Source organism: Nerophis lumbriciformis, linkage group LG23 (assembly GCF_033978685.3).
Source record: "Nerophis lumbriciformis linkage group LG23, RoL_Nlum_v2.1, whole genome shotgun sequence".
Classification (NCBI taxonomy): domain Eukaryota; kingdom Metazoa; phylum Chordata; class Actinopteri; order Syngnathiformes; family Syngnathidae; genus Nerophis; species Nerophis lumbriciformis.
This window is the reverse complement of record NC_084570.2, coordinates 6,698,215-6,724,044: the sequence shown is the minus strand read 5'-3', so window position 1 is coordinate 6,724,044 and position 25,830 is coordinate 6,698,215. Positions and strand designations below refer to the sequence as shown.

The 25,830-nt window shown below is 42.8% G+C and overlaps 1 protein-coding gene and 1 long non-coding RNA gene across 2 annotated transcripts in view; one reads left to right on the top strand and one right to left on the bottom strand.

Moving 5' to 3' along the window:
• Window positions 1-174: 174 nt before the first annotated feature.
• On the top strand, window positions 175-25,830 carry aamp (angio-associated, migratory cell protein). The gene is made up of 11 exons (XM_061985251.2): window positions 175-644; window positions 8,278-8,412; window positions 8,499-8,618; window positions 14,167-14,306; window positions 14,414-14,558; window positions 14,631-14,714; window positions 20,231-20,346; window positions 20,437-20,531; window positions 20,620-20,710; window positions 20,822-20,976; window positions 24,596-25,830. Exons 1-11 carry the CDS (start codon window positions 563-565, stop codon window positions 24,669-24,671), a joined length of 1,239 nt encoding a protein of 412 aa, XP_061841235.1. The 5' UTR covers window positions 175-562; the 3' UTR covers window positions 24,672-25,830.
• Window positions 20,210-25,830, bottom strand: part of LOC133622469 (uncharacterized) — a 35,466-nt gene continuing 29,845 nt past the window's right edge. Inside the window, exons 3-5 of the long non-coding RNA XR_009817779.1 lie at window positions 24,561-24,660; window positions 20,841-20,945; window positions 20,210-20,736 (exon numbers count right to left, since the gene is read on the bottom strand). This is a non-coding gene — a long non-coding RNA (uncharacterized lncRNA). The remainder of the gene's footprint in view (window positions 20,737-20,840; window positions 20,946-24,560; window positions 24,661-25,830) is intronic.

Here is a 25,830-nt window from a genome sequence, read left to right as displayed (position 1 = left end):
TAACATTACCCAATAATTCAAAACAGACTTTACTCACGTATTCATTCCGATTCACTCTTGACAAGACTGCCACTTAGCGGATGCAACATTTATGACGATGACTATGCATTGGTGATGTCATCATCCCGCGCCGGTCTTTAAATAGGGACAACATTGCCCCGCTTTTTATCCTCCAGGCAGTCTTTCTTTTTAAATTATTAAGATTTAATTGAGTTCATGAAGCTGCTTGTTATAAACAGAAATATAATTTGGGTGTCTAACTAAACCACCAAATAAGTGACTTTGTGAATCCTTAGTATTAGCGAAATTGCTATTGTAAACAATCTGATCCCTGGCAGGAATTATTCAGGGCAAAGTATTTCCACCCAATATTTTAGGAAGCAACGTGGGACAAAAACTAGAAGATCATGTGTTATTTTTTACTTTAAACACCGTACACTTTTGGACGTTGCACATTTGTGCGTCACCTTATGCGGATTTTTTTTTTTTTTTTTTTAAAGAAAATTCAGTAAGACACAGTTAAAGTGGTGTTCCCGGTTGTTCTAAAGCATAGTCAATCAACATGGAGCAAAATTCGCTGGATTTTCACGAAGACGAAGAAATAATTGAAGTCATCGACCTTGATGACATTGAAGCAAGTCCAGGTACGTGGTAAATAAAATGTACACACACGTCGACACTACTTGCTTATTACAGACGTTTCCAATCGCAGTGGCATCACCTAAACGTAAGTTTACTATATAGTAGCTTACCTTACTATTTTTTGATTGATTGAAACTTGTATTAGTAGATTGCACAGTACAGTACATATTCCGTACAATTGACCACTAAATGATAACACCCGAATACGTTTTTCAACTTGTTTAAGTCGGGGTCCACGTAAATCAATTCATGGTAAAGAGTACACCCCTGCAATAATATTTAGCATAAAAAACTGTATATATAAAGTAGTCAATGTACAGCTGTACAACTGTTCCTTTGCTATCCTTTTAAAATAACGCAACGCAGTCATTTAATGTTGAAACCACTGCAATCACTTTCAGGCACGTGCACATACATTTCTGGGGCAAGGGGTGATCAATCCATCCATCCATTTTCTACCGTTTGTCCCTTTTTTGGGTTCGCGGGGGGTCGCTGGAGCCTATCTCAGCTGCATTCGGGCGGAAGGCGGGGTCCACCCTGGACAAGTCGCCACCTCATCGCATGGCCAACACAGATAGACAGACAACATTCACACTCACATTTAAGGGGACAAGCCAGGAAAAAAGGGCACCCGCCGCAAAAATCCATCCGTCCATTTTCTACCGCTTGTCCCTTTTGGAGTCGCGGGGGGTGCAGGAGCCTATCTCAGCTGCATTCGGGCGGAAGGCGGGGTACACCCTGGACAAGTCGCCACCTCATCGCATGGCCAACACAGATAGACAGACAACATTCACACTCACATTTAAGGGGACAAGCCAGGAAAAAAGGGCACCAGCCGCCAAAATCTATCCATCCATTTTCTACCGCTTGTCCCTTTTGGGGTAGCAGGGGGTGCAGGAGCCTATCTCAGCTGCATTCGGGCGGAAGGCGGGGCACACCCTGGACAAGTCGCCACCTCATCGCAGGGCCAACACAGATAGACGAACAACATTCACACTCACATTTAAGGGATCAAGCCAGGAAAAAAGGGCACCCGCCGCAAAAATCCATCCATCCATTTTCTACCGCTTGTCCCTTTTTTGGGTTCGCGGGGGGTCGCTGGAGCCTATCTCAGCTGCATTCGGGCGGAAGGCGGGGTCCACCTTGGACAAGTCGCCACCTCATCGCATGGCCAACACAGATAGACATTCAACATTCACATTCACATTTAAGGGGACAAGCCAGGAAAAAAGGGCTCCCGCCGCCAAAATCTATCCATCCATTTTCTACCGCTTGTCCCTTTTGGAATCGCTGGAGCCTATCTCAGCTGCATTCGGGCGGAAGGCGGGGTACACCCTGGACAAGTCGCCACCTCATCGCATGGCCAACACAGATAGACGGACAACATTCACACTCACATTTAAGGGGACAAGCCAGGAAAAAAGGGCACCAGCCGCCAAAATCTATCCATCCATTTTCTACCGCTTGTCCCTTTTGGGGTAGCAGGGGGTGCAGGAGCCTATCTCAGCTGCATTCGGGCGGAAGGCGGGGTCCACCTTGGACAAGTCGCCACCTCATCGCATGGCCAACACAGATAGACATTCAACATTCACACTCACATTTAAGGGGACAAGCCAGGAAAAAAGGGCTCCCGCCGCCAAAATCTATCCATCCATTTTCTACCGCTTGTCCCTTTTGGAATCGCTGGAGCCTATCTCAGCTGCATTCGGGCGGAAGGCGGGGTACGCCCTGGACAAGTCGCCACCTCATCGCATGGCCAACACAGATAGACGGACAACATTCACACTCACATTTAAGGGGACAAGCCAGGAAAAAAGGGCACCAGCCGCCAAAATCTATCCATCCATTTTCTACCGCTTGTCCCTTTTGGGGTAGCAGGGGGTGCAGGAGCCTATCTCAGCTGCATTCGGGCGGAAGGCGGGGCACACCCTGGACAAGTCGCCACCTCATCGCAGGGCCAACACAGATAGACGAACAACATTCACACTCACATTTAAGGGATCAAGCCAGGAAAAAAGGGCACCCGCCGCAAAAATCCATCCATCCATTTTCTACCGCTTGTCCCTTTTGGAATCGCTGGAGCCTATCTCAGCTGCATTCGGGCGGAAGGCGGGGTACACCCTGGACAAGTCGCCACCTCATCGCATGGCCAACACAGATAGACGGACAACATTCACACTCACATTTAAGGGGACAAGCCAGGAAAAAAGGGCACCAGCCGCCAAAATCTATCCATCCATTTTCTACCGCTTGTCCCTTTTGGGGTAGCAGGGGGTGCAGGAGCCTATCTCAGCTGCATTCGGGCGGAAGGCGGGGCACACCCTGGACAAGTCGCCACCTCATCGCAGGGCCAACACAGATAGACGAACAACATTCACACTCACATTTAAGGGATCGAGCCAGGAAAAAAGGGCACCCGCCGCAAAAATCCATCCATCCATTTTCTACCGCTTGTCCCTTTTGGAATCGCTGGAGCCTATCTCAGCTGCATTCGGGCGGAAGGCGGGGTACACCCTGGACAAGTCGCCACCTCATCGCATGGCCAACACAGATAGACGGACAACATTCACACTCACATTTAAGGGGACAAGCCAGGAAAAAAGGGCTCCCGCCGCCAAAATCTATCCATCCATTTTCTACCGCTTGTCCCTTTTGGAATCGCTGGAGCCTATCTCAGCTGCATTCGGGCGGAAGGCAGGGTACACCCTGGACAAGTCGCCACCTCATCGCATGGCCAACACAGATAGACGGACAACATTCACACTCACATTTAAGGGGACAAGCCAGGAAAAAAGGGCACCAGCCGCCAAAATCCATCCATCCATTTTCTACCGCTTGTCCCTTTTGGGGTGGCAGGGGGTGCAGGAGCCTATCTCAGCTGCATTCGGGCGGAAGGCGGGGCACACCCTGGACAAGTCGCCACCTCATCGCAGGGCCAACACAGATAGACGAACAACATTCACACTCACATTTAAGGGATCAAGCCAGGAAAAAAGGGCACCCGCCGCAAAAATCCATCCATCCATTTTCTACCGCTTGTCCCTTTTGGAATCGCTGGAGCCTATCTCAGCTGCATTCGGGCGGAAGGCGGTGTACACCCTGGACAAGTCGCCACCTCATCGCATGGCCAACACAGATAGACGGACAACATTCACACTCACATTTAAGGGGACAAGCCAGGAAAAAAGGGCACCCGCCGCAAAAATCCATCCATCCATTTTCTACCGCTTGTCCCTTTTGGGGCCGCGGGGGGTGTAGGAGCCTATCTCAGTTGCATTCGGGCGGAAGGCGGGGTACACCCTGGACAAGTCGCCACCTCATCGCATGGCCAACACAGATAGACGGACAACATTCACACTCACATTTAAGGGGACAAGCCAGGAAAAAAGGGCACCAGCCGCCAAAATCTATCCATCCATTTTCTACCGCTTGTCCCTTTTGGGGTAGCAGGGGGTGCAGGAGCCTATCTCAGCTGCATTCGGGCGGAAGGCGGGGCACACCCTGGACAAGTCGCCACCTCATCGCAGGGCCAACACAGATAGACGAACAACATTCACACTCACATTTAAGGGATCAAGCCAGGAAAAAAGGGCACCCGCCGCAAAAATCCATCCATCCATTTTCTACCGCTTGTCCCTTTTGGAATCGCTGGAGCCTATCTCAGCTGCATTCGGGCGGAAGGCGGGGTACACCCTGGACAAGTCGCCACCTCATCGCATGGCCAACACAGATAGACGGACAACATTCACACTCACATTTAAGGGGACAAGCCAGGAAAAAAGGGCACCCGCCGCAAAAATCCATCCATCCATTTTCTACCGCTTGTCCCTTTTGGGGCCGCGGGGGGTGTAGGAGCCTATCTCAGCTGCATTCGGGCGGAAGGCGGGGTACACCCTGGACAAGTCGCCACCTCATCGCATGGCCAACACAGATAGACGGACAACATTCACACTCACATTTAAGGGGACAAGCCAGGAAAAAAGGGCACCAGCTGCCAAAATCTATCCATCCATTTTCTACCGCTTGTCCCTTTTGGAATCGCTGTAGCCTATCTCAGCTGCATTCGGGCGGAAGGCGGGGTACACCCTGGACAAGTCGCCACCTCATCGCATGGCCAACACAGATAGACAGACAACATTCACACTCACATTCACACACTAGGGCCAAAAATTATTTATAAAATATTATTATGATAAGAATCACAGTGGGATATTTTATTTAGTAGCAGATACAAATCCAAATGATCAAACTGAACAAAATAATAGATTTATACATACACACAATCATTCCTTTTCATTGTTTTATGACAGAGTTAAAGCATAAGCATCATCTCACTAATAATATACGACAAACATACCTCACCAGACGGACCCAACTTTCATCGCAATAACTAGGATTTTTACTGCAACAAAACTAATGAACTAGTCTAAACTGAGTTAAATTATTTGCCTGCCTGTCATAAACTCTTATCAAAATGGATAGCTTTGTGGTCATGACTCTTCACAGTGTGGGTTCGAGCATCGTTTTGGGCGGTTTGTAAACAATTGTGCGCTCATTTATAAGGCTGCATTATTTTGAGAGAAAAAAACAAATTGCTATTTTTCTCCAAAATTATGATTGTGATGGGATTTTTATATTTTATACATATAAATGCATAAAACTGAAAAAATAACATTTTACTTTTAGGCTGTCAATCAACATATTCTTGTCTTAAGGTGCCACACATTAGAACAGTATGCAATAATTTACTTAAAAAATATTTGGCTTCATGCATACAGACAGAGCTTTTGTATACATCATGCTTTTGAACTGAAGAAAAAAATGGATAAAAATGAGACGGTATTCATAATGTAACGTGATCCATCCATTTCCTACCGCTTGTCCCTCTTTGGGGTCGCGGGGGGTGCTGGAGCCTATCTCAGCTGCATTCAAGCGGAAGGCGGCGTACACCCTGGACAAGTCGCCACCTCATCACAGGGCCAACACAGATAGACAGACAACATTCACACTCACATTCACACACTAGGGCCAATTTAGTGTTGCCAATCAACCTATCCCCAGGTGCGTGTTTTTGGCGGTGGGAGGAAGCCGGAGCACCTGGAGGGAACCCACGCAGTCACGGGGAGAACATGCAAACTCCACACAGAAAGATCCCAAACCCGGGATTGAACTCGGGCGGTAACGTGATCATAATATATAATATATAATAATATAAGTAACTATTTAAAATGATATTTATTCATTTATTTACTGTATATTTGTTTACCATTTTACTGTAATTGGGAGATAAGTAACCGTATCCAAAATAAACAAACAAAAAAATAATCTGCACAATTTTTGTAGGCACGTATTTTACTTGAATAAATATTGAACATTATAAAGTTAATTTTTTTTCCCAGTTGGAAAAACGTGGTCGGACATTGTCTTTTTGTTTGTTGCAATGATTGCATTCTCGTTCGTTTATCCGTGTTGACAGGCTCACATTGCCCATCCAATTTGAAGCTGAAAAATGATATTACCACAACGGGACATTTGACTTTGTGATCCAATTTATTTCCTCCTATTTTTTATTACTTTGCAGAACTTCTCACAAGCGAGTCGCGAGGCTCTCTGTACAGCCTTCCTGCGTCTGTAAACCTGCCGGCCTTGTTAAGTGGCTTTCCACCCACAGAGACAAAGATTGTGGACGCCTGAGAAGAGGGCTCACTGCGTTCAGTTAATTCTACAGTTAATTTTATGTTAATTCTACAGTTACTTTTACAGTTATTTCTACAGTTACAGTTAATTGTACTGTTAATTCTACAGTTAATTCTACTGTTAAAGATTGTGGACGTCTGAAAAGAGTGCTCATTGCGTTTAGTTAATTCTACTATTAAGTAAGGTTGCTTAGTTTCTGAGAGCGACGCACAGAGTGGGACCTCTTTCTCCCTGTTTGAAGTGAGAAAAGAGGAAACACAAGGTTGGCGAACATGTCTGTCACTAAAATGCTTCTGACGGCAGAATAAATTTAAAAAAAACTCAGCCTTTTACAGTTACGTTATCGCACTAATTAAAACCTTGATTTGGATTTGATGTTGATTAAAGGGGAACATTATCACCAGACCTATGTAAGCGTCAATATATACCTTGATGTTGCAGAAAAAAGACCATATATTTTTTTAACCGATTTCCGAACTCTAAATGGGTGAATTTTGGCGAATTAAACGCCTTTCTATTATTCGCTCTCGGAGCGATGACGTCACAACGGGAAGCAATCCGCCATTTTCTCAAACACCGAGTCAAATCAGCTCTGCTATTTTCCGTTTGTTCGACTGTTTTCCGTACCTTGGAGACATCATGCCTCGTCGGTGCGTTGTCGGAGGGTGTAACAACACGAACAGGGACGGATTCAAGTTGCACCAGTGGCCCAAAGATGCGAAAGTGGCAAGAAATTGGACGTTTGTTCCGCACACTTTACCGACGAAAGCTATGCTACGACAGAGATGGCAAGAATGTGTGGATATCCTGCGACACTCAAAGCAGATGCATTTCCAATGATAAAGTCAAAGAAATCTGCCGCCAGACCCCCAGGAAAAGAGAGCGGATGAGGGTATGTCTACAGAATATATTAATTGATGAAAACTGGGCTGTCTGCACTCTCAAAGTGCATGTTGTTGCCAAATGTATTTCATATGCTGTAAACCTAGTTCATAGTTGTTAGTTTCCTTTAATGCCAAACAAACACATACCAATCGTTGGTTAGAAGGCGATCGCCGAATTCGTCCTCGCTTTCTCCCATGTCGCTGGCTGTCGTGTCGGTTTCGCTTGCATACGGTTCAAACCGATATGGCTCAATAGCTTCAGTTTCTTCTTCAATTTCGTTTTCGCTACCTGCCTCCACACTACAACCATCCGTTTCAATACATGCGTAATCTGTTGAATCGCTTAAGCCGCTGAAATCCGAGTCTGAATCCGAGCTAATGTCGCTATGCCTTGCTGTTCTAGCCGCCATGTTTGTTTGCATCGGCATCACTATGTGATGTCACAGGAAAATGGACGGGTATATATAACGATGGTTAAAATCAGGCACTTTAAAGCTTTTTTTAGGGATATTGCGTGATGGGTAAAATTTTGAAAAAAACTTCGAAAAATAAAATAAGCCACTGGGAACTGATTTTTAATGGTTTTAACCCTTCTGAAATTGTGATAATGTTCCCCTTTAATCATGCAGCCATACTCAATTGATTTGTGATGAAAATGAAAACCTTTTATTTTTGTCATTTCCCCCCGAAAATTTTGCATACCGTACATTGATATACGACTGTTGACAAGTATCTGCCCTCTCTCCCTTCACTGAACATGACAGACGTCAGTAAACAACTGGACCAAGCTGTAAATTGTTTTCTATTCTGTTTAGGAAACGTCGCACCAGCAGCGTCTCAATGTTTTCAGCAGTGTTAATGTTGTGGTTAATTTTGCACCAAATAACATCAGGTTGTTTATAGTAAACACAAATGTCCACTGTAGAGGACACTGGTTTTCCAGAGGATATACCGGGTGATACAATCGTCCCCAATTACTACTACTAAATACATTTGTATCATTTGGTCAGTTTATTTAATAGTCTCTTCTCTAACCATTGGCTTCCTCTCACAGATGACTTGGCAGACGACTTGGAGGATGTGGACTTTGAGGAGGCTTCTATTGCAGACGACGACCAGGGCTGGGAGACGGAGGACGAGATGGAGGCGGATCAGGATGACAGCGAGATGACTTTCTCCAAGCACAGCGGTATTAGCGACGTTCCGTGACCACCCTGATGACCAGGCAGGGTTTACAGTTTTTAAAACTTGATTTGCTCTGCCGTTGCTGCACAGGCTCCGTGTTTTGCGTGAGCTTAGACCCGGCCACCAACAGCTTGGCAGTGACGGGAGGAGAGGACGACAAGGCGTACGTGTGGAGGGTGAGCGATGGCGAAGTGCTGTTTGAGTGCACAGGTGAGTCTCTGCAGCTAGGATGTTGAGTCATTTACATTTTACTGTATGTACATTAGGGATGGGCAATGTGGCCTAAAATCTATATTGCACCGTGTATTGCAGCTTCCTGCGATAATGATAAATATCACGATATAAGGCTGGGCGAGAATGGCAAAAATAATATTCAGTTATTTTGATTGATATTGAAATCATGATTAATAACACAATCGCTTATTAAGTTGAAAAAATTATATATTTTTATTGTACCACCAAAACTCAACTTTAAATCAAATTTAAATATATATGTAATTTAACAAACAGATATAAATCAGTAATTACCGTATTTTCCGCACTATAAGGCGCACCGGATTATTAGCCGCACCTTCAATGAATGGCATATTTCATAACTTTGTCCACCAATAAGCCGCCCCGGACTATAAGCCGCGCCTACGCTGCACTAAAGGGAATGTCAAAAAAACAGTCAGATAGGTCAGTCAAACTTTAATAATATATTAAAAACCAGCGTTCTAACAACTCTGTTCACTCCCAAAATGTACGCAAATGTGCAATCACAAACATAGTAAAATTCAAAATAGTGCAGAGCAATAGCAACATAATGTTGCTCGAACGTTAATGTCACAACACACAAAATAAACATAGCGCTCACTTTCTGAAGTTATTCTTCATTCGTAAATCCTTAGTCTTCGGTGTCCGAAGTGAAAAGTTGGGCAAATGTGAGATCCAAAATGGCCGGTTCCGTCTCGTCGAAGTCATCGGAGTCAGTGTCACTGTTATCCAGCAGTTCTGTGAATCCTGCCTTCCGGAAAGCTCGGACCACAGTTGTGACCGAAATATCTGCCCAGGCATTTACGATCCACTGGCAGATGTTGGCGTCGTCTGGCGCTGCCTCCCTGTCTTAGTGAATGTGTGTTCGCCTTCTGTCATCCACTGTTCCCACGCAGTTAGCAGTCTAGCTTCGAATGCCCTGTTGACACCAATATCTAGCGGCTGGAGGTCTTTTGTCAATCCACCCGGAATGACGGCGAGTATTGAATTAAGCGCGTAAGCGTGTCTCTTAATGTGATGTTATGAGCTAGCAAATATAACAACTACACTACCCAGCATGCAACGATAGTTACGAGCATGCGCGGTAGCCCTGAGAAGCGTTGTTGTATGCTGGGAGTTAGAATGTGGTTATGAGCACGCTGTGAGTAAACGTTGAGAACTCAGTTAACACGCCTCGTCTGCATTATTTATAATTAGACAGACAACACACTTAATAGGAGCCATTTTGGGGTCTTTACATAAACACACAAATGGAAATGAAACGTCACATATCCCAGCATGCACCGCGCGCTTCTTCTTCTTCCGGGGGCGGGTGGTTGCTTACAGTACAAGAAGAAGCGCTTCCTGTTCTATGGGGGCGGGTGCTTACCTTGGCGGTTGCTTGCGTAGAAGAAGAAGCGCTTCCTGCTCTACCGGGAAAAAAGATGGCGGCTGTTTACCGAAGTTGCGAGAACGAAACTTTATGAAAATGAATCTTAATATTTATCCATATATAAAGCGCACCGGGTTAAAAGCCGCACTGTCAGCTTTTGAGTAAATTTGTGGTTTTTAGGTGCGGCTAATGGTGCGGAAAATACGGTAATCAAAAAACTACTAAAATAATAATAGTAAATACAAGACATTAGAATAATAATAGCAATATAATATAACAATCAATTCAGTGTTTCCTGTTTTCTTTTTTAAATTCCGTTTTTTACCTTTAACACTTATTTTACCACCATAGAGTGTGTGCTTTTTGTGTCATAAATACTATGTAGTAAAATCTAAATATCTTCACATTTATTTGTGCAATACATCTTTGGACAATTTGTGACCAATATTTTAAGTCAAAGCATAATACTTTTTGTAAATGTTATGTGCTTTAAGTACATTTTGCCTGTTTATGGTACTTTTTGAAACCTTAATTTTTTTTGGCGCAGTCAGACCAGATGTTGCGCACAGTGCTGTTATTGTAAAGGGGAAGTTTGCTGTTTATCTGAGCTTAACTTGAGGCTGTTTAAAAATAAAAAGCCTCAAGTTTAGAGGTTTTGGAAAATAATCGTTTTTTTAAACGCATTGCAATTCGGACATGGACGATTAGAAAATCGATTCGTAAACTTCAATAATCGATTCATTTATTGTAAATAAAGTAATGCAGACGGTTTTAAAAATTGGCTGACTGTACCGAGCCACCTCCCTAAGAGATTTGACCAGCTCCTTTTTATTATAGGTTTTTATATTATTATTATTATTATTATTAGGTATTTATATTCAAGTTCCAGTTTTGCACACATTTCCATTAGTTTAATAAATGTGATGGGAATTTCTTATAAAAAGGCACTGTTTTTAAAAGTTGCAAGTGATAAACGCTTATTTAGTGAAACAAAAAGAAATATAAGACTGCATGAATATAAATGAATGAAATATGCATCAATAATCGATTTTTATTTGAATTGTAGCTCCTGAATCGTAATCGTAATCAAATCGTGATGTGGTCAAAGATTCCCACCTCTAGTCTTGTTTGTACATTGATCTTACATCGATGATGTCGTTCACAACAACAAAAGCAGATAAAGATGCGTTGTGGATGTATGGATTGTTTTTCAATAATATCGGGCTGCCGATATTATCGGCCAATGAATGCTTTAAAATGTATCGGAAATTATCGGTATCGGTTTCAAAAAGTAAAATGTATGTCTTTTTAATACGCCGCTGTGTACACGGACGCAGGGAGAAGTACAGAGCGTCAATAAACCTTAAAGGCACTGCCTTTGCATGCCGGCCCAGTCACATAATACCTACAGCTTTTCACACACACAAGTGAATGCAACGCATACTTGGTCAACAGCCATACAGGCCACACTGAGGGTGGCCGTATAAACAACTTTAACACTGTTACAAATATGCGCCACACTGTGAACCAACACCAAACAAGAATGACAAACACATTTCGGGAGAACATCCGCACCGTAACACAACATAAACACAACAGAACAAATACCCAGAACCCCTTGCAGCACTCACTCTTCCGGGACGCTACAATATACACCACCCGCTACCCCCCCAACCCCGCCCACCTCAACCTCCTCATGCTCTCTCAGGGAGAGCTTGTCCCAAATTCCAAGCTGCTGTTTTGAGGCATGTTAAAAACAATTATGCACTTTGTGACTTCAATAATAAATATGGCAGTGCCATTTTGGCATTTTTTTCCATAACTTGAGTTGATTTATTTTGGAAAACCTTGTTACATTGTTTAATGCATCCAGCTGGGCATCAACGACTGTATATATCGCTATCAGTAATTAAGAGTTGGACAATATCGGAATATCGGATGTCGGCAAAAAAGCCAGTATCGGACATCTCTACTTTGTAGTTTAGTAGCTGTTTCAAGTGGCCGTCTCAACATTGTTTAGTTTAGGGCGTGTTTAGAGGATGACTGAGCGGGACGGTACAAATTATTTTCCCAAACAAATGTTCCTTCTCCTCACAATGACTGCATTTCAGTCACATTTATGTTAATGTCCGTGATACTCTGCGTCTAACAGGGGATTCCGTTTTATTGGCCAGTTCTGTGACTATGTCCGCTGTTACGTTAATGCGGAAATCTTATGGCCTTACTTTTTATATTCCTTTGGGTTTTTTTTTTTTTACCCTTGAAGCTCTCCTCTGTCCAGGGACTTATTTCCTGAGTTTGTAAACAGTAACAAACATTTAAAAATATTTTTAGACAATAAAAAATATCAATCTAACCACTGTCGTGTTGATCATTAACTGATATGATACTTGGTTTCGTTACTGTTGCAATTTGTATTGATCCTCTCACCACTGTTTACATTCAAGAGCTCTACAATGAATACAACGCTAGTTTAGCGGTTAGCATATCCTCCTATGGTGTGCAGTGTAGCATGTTAAGCTATTCCTAGCCAGGGATATTGTTACTTGTAAGAAACTTACTGTAGTTTATTTGCTGCAATAGAGGCGAGAATTGCTGACTGAGTAGCGAGATTGCTACATTACGATAAGGACACGTTTGTACGCTTGTTGCTGTCGAATGTGTCATCAACATGCATTATCACAATGTAATATAAGTATTTAAAGGGGAACATTATCACCAGACCTATGTAAGCGTCAATATATACCTTGATGTTGCAGAAAAAAGACCATATATTTTTTTAACCGATTTCCGAACTCTAAATGGGTGAATTTTGGCGAATTAAACGCCTTTCTAATATTCGCTCTCGGAGCGATGACGTCACGTTGTGACGTCACATCGGGAAGCAATCCGCCATTTTCTCAAACACCGAGTCAAATCAGCTCTGTTATTTTCCGTTTTTTCGACTGTTTTCCGTACCTTGGAGACATCATGCCTCGTCGGTGTGTTGTCGGAGGGTGTAACAACACGAACAGGGACGGATTCAAGTTGCACCAGTAGCCCAAAGATGCGAAAGTGGCAGGAAATTGGACGTTTGTTCCGCACACTTTACCGAAGAAAGCTATGCTACGACAGAGATGGCAAGAATGTGTGGATATCCTGCGACACTCAAAGCAGATGCATTTCCAACGATAAAGTCAAAGAAATCTGCCGCCAGACCCCCATTGAATCTGCCGGAGTGTGTGAGCAATTCAGGGACAAAGGACCTCGGTAGCACGGCAAGAAATGGCGGCAGTTTGTTCCCGCAGACGAGCGAGCTAAACCCCCTGGATTACTTGGCTCACACCGTCCCTTATGCCACCGAAGATGATCAAGAGAAGAATATCGACCCTAGCTTCCCTGGCCTGCTGACATCAACTCCAAAACTGGACATATCAGCTTTCAGGAAAAGAGCGCGGATGAGGGTATGTCTACAGAATATATTAATTGATGAAAATTGGGCTGTCTGCACTCTCAAAGTGCATGTTGTTGCCAAATGTATTTCATATGCTGTAAACCTAGTTCATAGTTGTTAGTTTCCTTTAATGCCAAACAAACATACCAATTGTTGGTTAGAAGGCGATCGCCGAATTCGTCCTCGCTTTCTCCCGTGTCGCTGGCTGTCGTGTCGTTTTCGTCGGTTTCGCTTGCATACGGTTCAAACCGATATGGCTCAATAGCTTCAGTTTCTTCTTCAATTTCGTTTTCGCTACCTGCCTCCACACTACGACCATCCGTTTCAATACATGCGTAATCTGTTGAATCGCTTAAGCCGCTGAAATCCGAGTCTGAATCCGAGCTAATGTCGCTATAGCTTGCTGTTCTATGCGCCATGTTTGTTTGAGTTGGCATCACTATGTGACGTCACAGGAAAATGGACGGGTGTATATAACGATGGTTAAAATCAGGCACTTTGAAGCTTTTTTTAGGGATATTGCGTGATGGGAAAACTTTGAAAAAAACTTCGAAAAATAAAATAAGCCACTGGGAACTGATTTTTAATGGTTTTAACCCTTCTGAAATTGTGATAATGTTCCCCTTTAAGTATCTATCGTAGGCTAAATGTATAATTTGTCGTTTATATTGCGCAAACCTTTCTTTTCACCTCCACAGGACACAAAGACTCTGTCACATGCGCCGTGTTCAGTCATGACTCATCTCTCGTGGCTTCGGGTGACATGAGCGGCATGATTAAAGTCTGGAAAGTGGAGACGAAAGAGGAGGTCTGGTCTTTCGAAGTCGGAGATCTGGAGGTAAAGACATAAACACTTGTTTTGACGCCTTGAGAGTTTGTGGTTAGCTAAGTGCAACAATTCAATGAGCTCGAGGAAAGTCATCCCACATTTTCTCCTACTTTTAGTGGTTGGAGTGGCACCCCTGTGCGCCAGTGCTGCTGGCAGGAACAGATGGCGGCAACATGTGGATGTGGAAGATCCCCAGCGGTGACTGTAAAACCTTTCAGAGTTCTGCTTGCCAAGCCACCAGTGGAAAAGTGCTTCCTGATGGTATGCTACATAGTAGTCCCACACAAGTTAGAATTGTTATTATATTTATTTTTTGCTATCCTTTCTCTTAAGGTAAACGTGCGGTGGTGGGTTATGAGGACGGAACGGTGCGTTTGTGGGATTTGAAGCAGGGCAACGCTATCCACGTCATTAAAGGTAAGTCTCTTAGAAGCTCAACAAACTTCTAGTAAGTGCACTTATAGGCCTAGGACAGGGGTCGGCAACCCGCGACTACGGAGCCGCATGCGGCTCTTTGATCACTCTGATGCGGCTCAGCAGCTTACTTGCTGAACCCCCCAATTTTCCCGTGAGACTTCCGGATTTTAGTGCCTCTCACAGAAAACTCCCTGGATTAATATTCACCGATTTTCACCCTTATGGCTATAATAAGGGCGTGGCATGAAGGTACAACATTTGGCGCCCTCTACAATCTGTATTAACAGCGTGCCAGCCCAACACTTGGTACACAATATACATCTTCTGCTTGCACACGTACATGACAGCAATGCATACTTGGTCAACAGCCACACAGGTTACACTGACGGTGGTCATATAAAACAACTTTAACACTCTTACTAATAATGCGCCACACTTTGAACCAAAACCAAACAAGAATGACAAACACATTTCGGGAGAACATCTGCACCTTAACACAACATAAACACAACAGAACAAACACCCAGAATCCCATGCAGCCCTGACTCTTCCGGGCTACATTATACACCCCTGCTACCACCAAACCCCGCCCCCACCCCAACCCTGCTCCCTCACACATCAACCCCCCCCCCTTTTCTCTGTGCGTCTGAGGTGGGCGGGGTTTGGTGTGGGGGGGTGTATAATGTATCCCAGAAGAGTTAGGGCTGCATGGGATTCTGGGTATTTGTCCTGTTGTGTTTATGTGTGTTACGGTGCAGATGTTCTCCCGAAATTTGTTTGTCATTCTTGTTTGGTGTGGGTTCACAGTGTGGCGCATTATTAGTAAGAGTGTTAAAGTTTTTGTTTTTTTTATACCGCCACCGTCAGTGTGACCTGTGTGGTTGTTGACCAAGTATGCCTTGCTGTCACCTACGTGAGCAAGTGGAAACCCCATACAACGTGCGGCTGATCAGGCACGCTGGCTGTAGTGGGTGCTATATGCTGTACTATCACGGCACGCATGACGCTGACAAGCGCCATTCATTTAAATCCCGCGTGCCGCACCAGCTTTCAAATTCCACATAAAGGTGTGAGCAGCGTGTCTGAGACCCCTGGTTAATACATAGCACAAAGCAAAAAAAAAAATTGTATGCAGTGTTATTTCATTTAAAATTTCAAAAAAAAATTTGCGGCTCCCATTGTTTTCTATAATTTGTGAAACTGGTCAAAATGGCTCTTTGACTGGTAAAGGTTGCCGACCCCTGGCCTAGGACAACAATCAATAAGTCAATTAATAGGACCATAAATACAAATAATCTCTATTTTCCGGAATCAATAAATTGCGTGTCCATGTGTGCGTTTCTGTTCTTTGTTTCTCGCATCTAAACAAGGTGCAAAAGGGTTCACTCTGAGCATCGCTATAAGCCAGACCTGGGCAAATTAAGGCCCGAGGGCTTACTGTAATTTGAAAACATCACTTTTCAATCCGGCCCGCCGGACATTCCCAAATATTTTTTTTAGATCTTTAAGATGGAAACCGTAGCGGCCATTATGATGTGCAGTCATGTTTTCAAATGACCCTAAGTCTTGAACTATACAAAGTACGGTATTTCAATGGTTGGAATCTGCGCTTTTGGATGATATACTAGTTACTATGGTACCGTATTTTCCGCACTATAAGGCGCACCGGATTATTAGCCGCACCTTCTATGAATTACATATTTCATAATTTTGTCCACCAATAAGCCGCCCCGGACTATAAGCCGCGCCTACGCTGCGCTAAAGTGAATGTCAAAAAAACGCTGCGCTAAAGTAAATGTCAAAAAAACAGTCAGATAGTTCAGTCAAACTTTAATAATATATTGAAAACCAGCGTTCTAACAACTCTGTCCCAAAATGTACGCAAATGTGCAATCACAAACATAGTAAAATTCAAAATGGTGTAGAGCAAAAGCAACATAATGTTGCTCGAACGTTAATGTCACAACACACAAAATAAACATAGCGCTCACCTTCTGAAGTTATTCTTCATTCGTAAATCCTTCGAATTCTTCGTCTTCGGTGTCCGAATTGAAAAGTTGCGCAAGCGTGGGATCCAAAAATGGCCGGCTCCGTCTCGTCGAAGTCATCGGATTCAGTGTCGCTGTTGTTGTGCAGCAGTTCTGTGAATCCTGCCTTCCGGAAAGCTCGGACCACAGTTGTGACCGAAATATCTGCCCAGGCATTTACGATCCACTGGCAAATGTTGGCATATGTCGTCCGGCGCTGTCTGCCCGTCTTAGTGAAGGTGTGTTCGCCTTCGGAGCTGTGTGAAAAAAGCCACCCGGCCTCTTCGCGTAAACTTCCCTTAACCACTCGCTCATCTTTTCTTCATCCATCCATCCCTTCGAGTTAGCTTTTATGATGACGCCGGCTGGAAAGGTCTCTTTTGGCAAGGTCTTCCTTTTGAATATCACCATGGGTGGAAGTTAGCATGGCAAGCTAGAACCACAGTGAAGGATGACTTCTCATTCCCTGTGGTGCGAATATTCACCGTACGTGCTCCCGTTCCACAGTGCGGTTCACAGGAATATCAGTTGCTGTGAAATACGGTAGTAATCCGTGTGCGGATGGAGAGATTGCGTCTTTTTATGAACCGGATCCTTGTCGCTTTGTAGGAGCCATTTTGTGGTCTTTACAGATGTAAACAGGAAATGAAACGTACGGTGATATCCGCGCGTTTTTTCTTCTTCTTCCGGGGGCGGGTAGAAGAAGAAGCGCTTCCTGTTCTATGGGGGCGGGTGCTTTCCTTGGCGGTTGCTTGCGTAGAAGAAGAAGCGCTTCCTGTTCTACCGGGAAAAAAGATGGCGGCTGTTTACCGAAGTTGCGAGATCGAAACTTTATGAAAATGAATCGTAATAAAGCGCACCGGGTTATAAGGCGCACTGTCAGCTTTTGAGAAAAATTGTGGTTTTTAGGTGCGCCTTATAGTGCGGAAAATACGGGTAATTGAATTATTTACTATGGTCATCTAATTAGTTACAATGGTAATCTACGTCACATCAGCTCAGACGAGGCACCAAGCAGTGTGGGCGGGAAGCGTTTCCACAGACGCGGAAGGAGATTTTCACAACAAAGTTCTAAAGCTTAGTGATATATCAGATATATCAGATTGTAGGTGGGGTTTATTTTGTACCCTTCGCGTTCATATTTCACTGTTTGTTGCATTTTTGTTGCGTTTCACTTGATTGTAAAATATGTCGATCGAAAGGGGGTGTGACATTCATATTTTGTCAATATTCAGTGTTTTATCGTTCATAAAAACATGTAAACTTCCATTACGTTTTTTAAGGCGGACTGTCATAACGTTTTTAGCATTCAATCACACATTATTGTGAGGTTTTGTATTAGTGTCCCTAAAAATAGATATACCGGCCCCCAGACACATTTTTTTCTCTGAATGTGGCCCCCGAGTCAAAATACTTGCCCACGCCTTTTTTAAACAGATGTATTTACAGGTCATATGCAAAACAAAATTAAGTTTGGCAGATTTCGAGTGAGCAACACCGACATGACACGACAATGCGACAGCACTTTTTAAAAATGTTAGTTTTTGTGGTAATGTAGTTAGTTACCTGCAGTTCTACCTCACACCACAAGGGGGTATGCTTAGCTTAATTGTCTTAGCACAGAATGCCTATGGCTTGAGCTAGAGATGTCCTGCCTTGTGTGTGTATACCATGCTGACTGAGAGCTAGTTAATAAAATCACATCTTGCTTGAACAATCTGATTATATATAACGCACTAAGTTATCGCAGTTTTATGACAGTATTAAATATCAGCTTTGCCGAAGTATTTAACCACACTTTCTGTGAGCGCACACCATTGCTCACCTGGCTTCTTCACCAAACGCAAAGTATGTGCGAAGTGAGTTTGGACTGCCGAGTGGTTGTGTTTCAAGGGGGCGTTGTTGTATTCGCGCACATTCGCAAACTGGCCCCTCGGTGTCGATGGGCTCATTTTGTTTCAAAGATTTAAACTGAAATATTCACACATTGGTGTGCTGGCATTTGGTTTTGTGATCATTTTGTTCATGTTAGCTGCTACATGGCAATTAGTTGCACTGTGTGTTGCCAGCGAGCTAGTTGCGTTGCTGCACAAAAAGTCAAAGATGAGGACAAGATAATCCACCCCCTTCTTTTCATTCCACTCTGGTAATAATAATAATAATAATAATTAGAGGTGTCCGATAATGGCTTTTTTGCCGATATCCGATATTCCGATATTGTGCAACTCTTAATTACCGATATCAACCGATACGATATATACTGTACAGTTGTGGAATTAACACATTGTTATGCCTAATTTTGTTATGATGCCCCGCTGGATGCATTAAACAATGTAACAAGGTTTTCCAACCTAAGAGAACAACTTCAACTCAAGTTATGGAAAAAAGTGCCAACATGGCACTGCCATATTTATTATTTAAGTCACAAAGTGCATTTCTTTTTTTAACATGCCTCAAAACAGCAGCTTGGAATTATGGACATGCTCTCCTAAGAGAGAGCATTAGGGGGTTGAGGGGGGGGGGGTTTGTAGCATCCCGGAAGAGTTAGTGCTGCAAGGGGTTCTGGGTGTTTGTTCTGTTGTGTTTATGTTGTGTTACGGTGCGAACGTTTTCCCGAAATGGGTTTGTCATTCTTGTTTGGTGTGGGTTCACAGTGTGGCGAATATTTGTAACAGTGTTGAAGTTGTTTATACGGCCACCCTCAGTGTGACCTGTATGGCTGTTGATCAAGTATGCTTTGCATTCACTTGTGAGTGTGTGAAAAGCCGTAGATATTATGTGATTGAGTCGGCACGCAAAGGCAGTGCTTTCAAGGTTTATTGGCGCTCTGTACTTCTCCCAACGTCCTTGTACACAGCGGCGTTTTAAAAAGTCATACATTTTACTTTTTGAAACCAAGACCGATAATTTTGAAATCGATACTGATAATTTCCGATATTACATTTTAAAGAATTTATCGGCCGATATTATCAGACATCCCTAATAATAATAATAATGGATTAGATTTATATAGCGCTTTTCTTGACACTCAAAGTGCTTCACAGAGAAGTAAGAACCCATCATTCATTCACATCTGGTGATGGTAAGCTACATTTGTAGCCACAGCTGCCCTGGGGTAGACTGACGGAAGCGTGGCTGCCAGTTTGCGCCTACGGCCCCTCCGACCACCATCATGCACCAGTGTGAGCGGCACTAGGGGCAAGGGTGAAGTGTCCTGCCCAAGGACACAACGGCAGCAATTTGGATGGAAAGAGGCGGGGAGCAAACCTGTAGTTTAGGTCAAGGGTGTCCAACACACATCTTATTTGTTTGTTAGCTGCTAGTCATTGGTAGCTTTTAGCTGCCTGTCAAAGTTCTGCCACAACACAACTACAAAACAACACACAACTAGAAAGAGTGGATGTCACGTACAACGCTATATTTTCAAAGAAACTTTGTTTGATTCCACACATCTTAGTTGTGATGTCACGTGCCTTCATTCTAAAACAGGTCAAGATGGACACAAGGGGGCGCTGACCTGCCTCGCATGCAACAAGGACGGCTCTCTGGTACTAACGGGCTCAGTGGACGGCTTTGCAAAGCTCATCAACACTGTTACTGGCAAGGTGGGTGCTATGGGAACACAGTGTGATAGACAGGGAATTAAACACATTTACTAGAGGCTCTTAATGTGTGTGTTTGTCATATATATTAAGGTGGTGGGAGTGTTCTCTTTGGAGGGAGGCAAAGCCAAAGGAGCAAGAGGCGAGGAAGAATCTAACTCTGTTGAATCTGTGGGATTCTGTAACATGTAACTGTTGGATTACATTTCTATACAATTCTAACATAAATAGCAAGAGATTTGCCTGTAAACGTGTGAACCATCTCGTCTTCTGCAGCCTACCCCTCGTCGCTGTGGCATACCTGGACGGCACCTTGGGCATTTACGATCTCCCCACGCAAGTTCTGCGACATCGCTGCCATCACGAGGTTTGCGTCCCAGTCAGAGTGTTTGCCTTTTTAAAAGGAGGCACAATTGTGTTTAGCTCGCCATGCATTAGGTGTCGATACTTCAATAATCCTGATACTCCTTTCTTCCAGACTGGTATCGTTCACCTACAATGGGAGGAGTCTTCTTCCGTGGTGTCCACCAGCAGTTTAGATGGAGCACTGCGTCAATGGGACGCTCGCTCTGGCAACATGGTGTCTGAGTACCGTGGCCATGCTGCAGAGATTTTGGACTTCACAATGAACAGGTATGATGGAACTTCTCCACTTTATTTATCTACATGTCATGACCGACAATGTTCTTCCTGTTACTAAAAAGTACCCTTTAAGTCAGACCTGGGCAAAGTAAGGCCCAGGGGCCGCATGTGGCCCGTTAAGCTTTTCAATCCGGCCCGCCGGACATTCCCAAACATTTTTTTTTAGATCTTTAAGATGGAAAGTGTAGCTGCCATTATGATGTGCCGTGATGTTTTCAAATTACAGTAAGTCTTGAACTATAAAAAGTATTTAAATGGTTGGAATCTGTACCTTCGCGTGATATACTAGTTACTATGGTAATCTAAGTCACAGCAGCCACCAAGCAGTGTGGGTGGGGAGCGTTTCCAGAGCAGCCAGCCTGAAATGCGGGTCTCAGGGACCGACGCGGAAGGAGATTTTTACAACAAAGTTCTAAAGCTTAGTGATATATCTAGGGATGATAATTGAAACCGGTTTTCCCGGTTGTTCGATAAGAAAAGAACCGAGTCCTCGGACTCGAATCCCTTTTTGAGAACCGGTACCCGTTATCGAGACCACTATAGTAAAGAAAAAGAGTTGGTTCTTTATTCGAATCCCTGGGAACGAATCCTGTCCCGACCAGAAATGCCCCGTGAGACATCACAAGAAATGACGTCACGTAGCTCAGTCATTAGGCGCAGATAGGGAAAGCAGGAAAAACAATGGACCGGAAAAAGCGCTCCAAAGTGTAATAAAGTTCAAAACAAAAGGTATAATCCAATTAATAACTTTACTGAGAGATTTGAGCAGGGTACAAACACATGACGAACACTTTTATGACCAACCGGAAACATAGCAACCAGGCTAGCAACGCACCTACTTTACGGCAGCTGTCGCAACGTTCTTAAAGCAACCGCAGCACATACATACATGACATCTCCCTTTTTTAACTTTTGTTTTTCTTTCCTTGTAAACAAAACAAAATCACACTGTATATGTGTTGTCTGTCTAATTATAAATAATGCAGACGAGGCGTGTTGGTTGAGTTCTTGACATTTACTTTCACAGCGTGCTCATAACCTCATTCTTAGCTGCCGGCGTGACGACATGCAACAACACTTTTTGGGGCTACCGCGCATGCTCGTCACTCCCGTTGCATGCTGGGTAGTGTAGTTGTTATATTCCTAGCTCATAACATCACATATTTCCCTCTATAAAGAAATAATGTTAACTCAATAAAGTGTATTTCTTTTTTTAGCTTTAACTTTTCATTTTTTAGCATTGTGACCACATTTGCAAACAACCTTTCTCTTCATAGAATTTTCTTTCAATAAAGAAAGTGCAAAAATGTCAAAGCATCATAACAAACAGTTATGTCAAATAGCAGCAGCTGTATTATTTTCAGTTTTGTGCCCAAGGGACTGATTTTATTTAACACTATAGTATTATTTATACACCTATAGTGATCACAGAGACAGGTTGTTTTTGTGTTACTATATATATTTGTTTTTCTTAAAAATCCCACTTAATATACTTTGGGTAACAACAGTCAATATTTATTTATTTTATTTTATTTTTTTAGGGGGGAAACAGACAATATTTATTTATTTATTAGATTTAATTTTTTTCTTATATAATAAAAGTGAGCTTTTGTTAAACCAAATATTGTGTGTTTTTTTCCATATACAACAACCTATCTGGACTCGATAAGAGAATCGATAAGGAATCGGTTCGATAAGAGGATTCGATAATAGGCTCGAACTCGATCATTTCTTATTAAACATCATCCCTAGATATATCACATATATCAGATTGTAGGTGGGGGTTTTTTTACCCTTCGCGTTCATATTTCGCTGTGTTTGTTGCATTTTTGTTGCGTTTCGCTTGATTGTAAGATATGTCGATCGAGAGGGGGTGTGACATTCTTGTGTTGTATCGTTCATAGTTAATATTGTAAATCCCACATTCTTCATTTTCATGTACATTCTGGGTGTCTCATTTAGTAAAAACATTTTTTAATTCCATTCCGTTTTCTGTCATAACAGTTTTAGCATTCAATCAGACATTATTGTGAGGTTTTGTATTAGTGTTCCTTAAAATAGATATACCGGCCCCCAGAAACATTTTTTCTCTAAATTTGGCCCCCCGAGTCAAAATAATTGCCCAGGCCTGCTTTAAGTCGACATTCCGTGGTTTCCCTTCTGTCGACAGAACATTTGAAACCCAAAAGGGCTCATTTCTACAGAAATTGTGTCCATTTATGTCAAAATGTGTTGTTAATTTCATCATAATCGTGAAACAAAGCAGCTCAGACCCCTTGAAAATAAAGGCTGAAGGACCCCACTTATCGAACAGTGTTGCCAGGCTTACGGTATCGAATCATATTTGTATGATTAGTTCACCATCGAGGGTTTCCCCTACATGTATTTCATGTGGCCTAGTGGTTAGAGTGTCCGTCCTGAGATCGGTAGGTTGGGAGTTCAAATCCCGGCCGAGTCATACCAAAGACTATAAAAATGGGACCCATTACCTCCCTGCTTGGCACTCAGCATCAAGGGTTGGAATTGGGGGTTAAATCACCAAAAATGATTCCCGGGCGCAGCCACCGCTGCTGCCCACTGCTCCCCTCACCTCCCAGGGGGTGATCAAGGGTGATGGGTCAAATGCAGAGAATAATTTCGCCACACCTAGTGTGTGTGTGACAATCATTGGTACTTTAACTTTTAACTTTATTGTGGCGGCCCGCCTCGGCAAAATAAAGATGAGATGAGAAGAAAAGAAAAGGAAAGACACACACACACACACACACACACACAACTATTGACAATAACAAAGCAAAAACAAAACATTGCCACTGAGGATTTGAGGAAAAACGCCACCTTTGAGGTGTCCACAATGAATAACCAAATTAACGCCATTAAAAAAAAAATTAAAAAAAAGTATAAAACATATGATAAAATATATGTAAAAATTAAAACATAAATAATATGAATATTCCATTAATAAGTTAATAAAACATAACATTTGGAAAATAGTAGAAATATTAATGATTTAACATAGAAAACAAGAAAAAAACCCAGATGATTGGTATAAAGCCTGATAAAAAAGGCACCGTATTATTCGGAGTATAAGTCGCACCTGCCAAAAATGCATAATAAAAAAGGAAAAAAACATATATACAGTAAGTCGCACTGGAGCCCGGCCAAACTATGAAAAAAACTGCGACTTATAGTCCGAAAAATACGGTATGTCTTAAGCCCTAGCCTTTTTTAAATGTATTTTAACGCTCTCTGGCAAGCTGTTCCACAAGTGGAGGCCATAGTGGCTAAATGCTGCCTCACCGTGGATCTTTGTTCTGGTTTTTGGTAAAGCTAAAAGGTCAGTGCCAGAGGACCTCAGGATCAGTGAGGGTTGATATGGTTAAATCAGGTCGGATAGATAAAAAGGCGCAAGGCCATTAAGACATTAAATAAACTAAGTGGCTTTTTTACTTGAGATAACTTAGATTTCTACCACAGCAACTAACAAAAATGAACCAATTAGATTTTGTAGATGGTTTGCCACCAGTAAAAACACTTGATCAGAGCTATTTCTGGTTATGTTGACAACCACTTACGGCTTCTCAGCTTGACTGTCTTGTCTTCCTTACAGGGAGGCGACTCTGGCAATCACTGCCTCAGGAGACAACCAGGCCAAAGTCTTCTGCCTCCAAAGACCTGATCGGTAAAGGAAAAAGAAGACAAAGGCTACGTTCACACTGCAGGGTCGACTGTCCAATTCACATTTTTTTTTATCAAATCCGATTTTTTTAGTGGCCGTTCACATTACAAAGAAATACAATTTCTAATGTGAATGCAATTTGACCGGCATGCGAACATGATGTCATGAAGTAGCACGCACTGCAATGTTTTCGGAAGTAAACATAGCTTCCACTGGCACATTTGTGGCCATTTCAAGGATTTTGATTTCTGAACCGAATTATTGTGCATAAAAGATTAAGAAGGAAGAGGACAAGCATTTTGGCTCTCGCAGTTTTACAGGATATGTCTGCTTGAAGAGCGTGTCTGCGGGCAAGCAGGAGTGGTAAAACCTTCACATTAGTTCCTAAAACCTTTTATTTTCACCTGTTATCTGCTTCTTTGTCAACTATTTATTTTGTAACCGTCTATTTTAGCGAATAATTATGCCGATTATCACTTTTTGATTACGTTCTGGTCGGATTAATGCGACCTTGGCGCTGAAGCGTTCAGATCACATGAAATAATCCGATACGGTTTGCATATGGGCAAAACAATTGGAATTGACCTGCTGTGTGAACAAGGCCTAATAAGTGCGAAAACCTTGGGAAGACAAACTTAAATTCTCAGGAACGGCATCTTTTTTCTCCTTTAAAAAAAAAAAATCTTAGCTGCTTTTGTGTGACCAAGATGCTCGTTGCATCTTCACTCTGAATAACCAGACTGAGATGGTTTATGTTCATGTTTGGAAGACAGAAAAAGATCTTAAAAGATGTGCTGTGTGTTCTATTTTTGGGACTAAAAAAAGTTCAACTCAAAGCGCAATGCATTAAAATGTCTTCCCACTCCAGCTTTTATCTTCTGACCTGGCAACTCAAGTGTAAATACAACAATAAATAACGATAAACATAGTAAAAGTCGTGCCACAGCTGTGTTTTTCCTGTTTGTTCAATTTTATCTCAAAGTGTAACAATGCATCGAGATGCTGAGTCATTACGCAGACAGGAAGACTCCCGAAGAAGCGTATGGCCCTTTAGTTCCAAATATCTCCCGTCTGTCTGCCTTGGTCCTAACCTAATGGTAACTGATCCTAAGATTGTTGTCTCAAGAAGTCAGCCTGGCTGGAACCAAAGCATATTTATTTAGGTT

Coding starts and splice junctions, on each gene's coding strand:
- aamp (XM_061985251.2), top strand. CDS start 563: ATGGAGCAAAATTCGCTGGATTTTCACGAAGACGAAGAAATAATTGAA. Junction 8,619..14,166: donor AGTGCTGTTTGAGTGCACAG/GTGAGTCTCTGC, acceptor TCACCTCCACAG/GACACAAAGACTCTGTCACA. Junction 14,559..14,630: donor TGGAAAAGTGCTTCCTGATG/GTATGCTACATA, acceptor CTTTCTCTTAAG/GTAAACGTGCGGTGGTGGGT.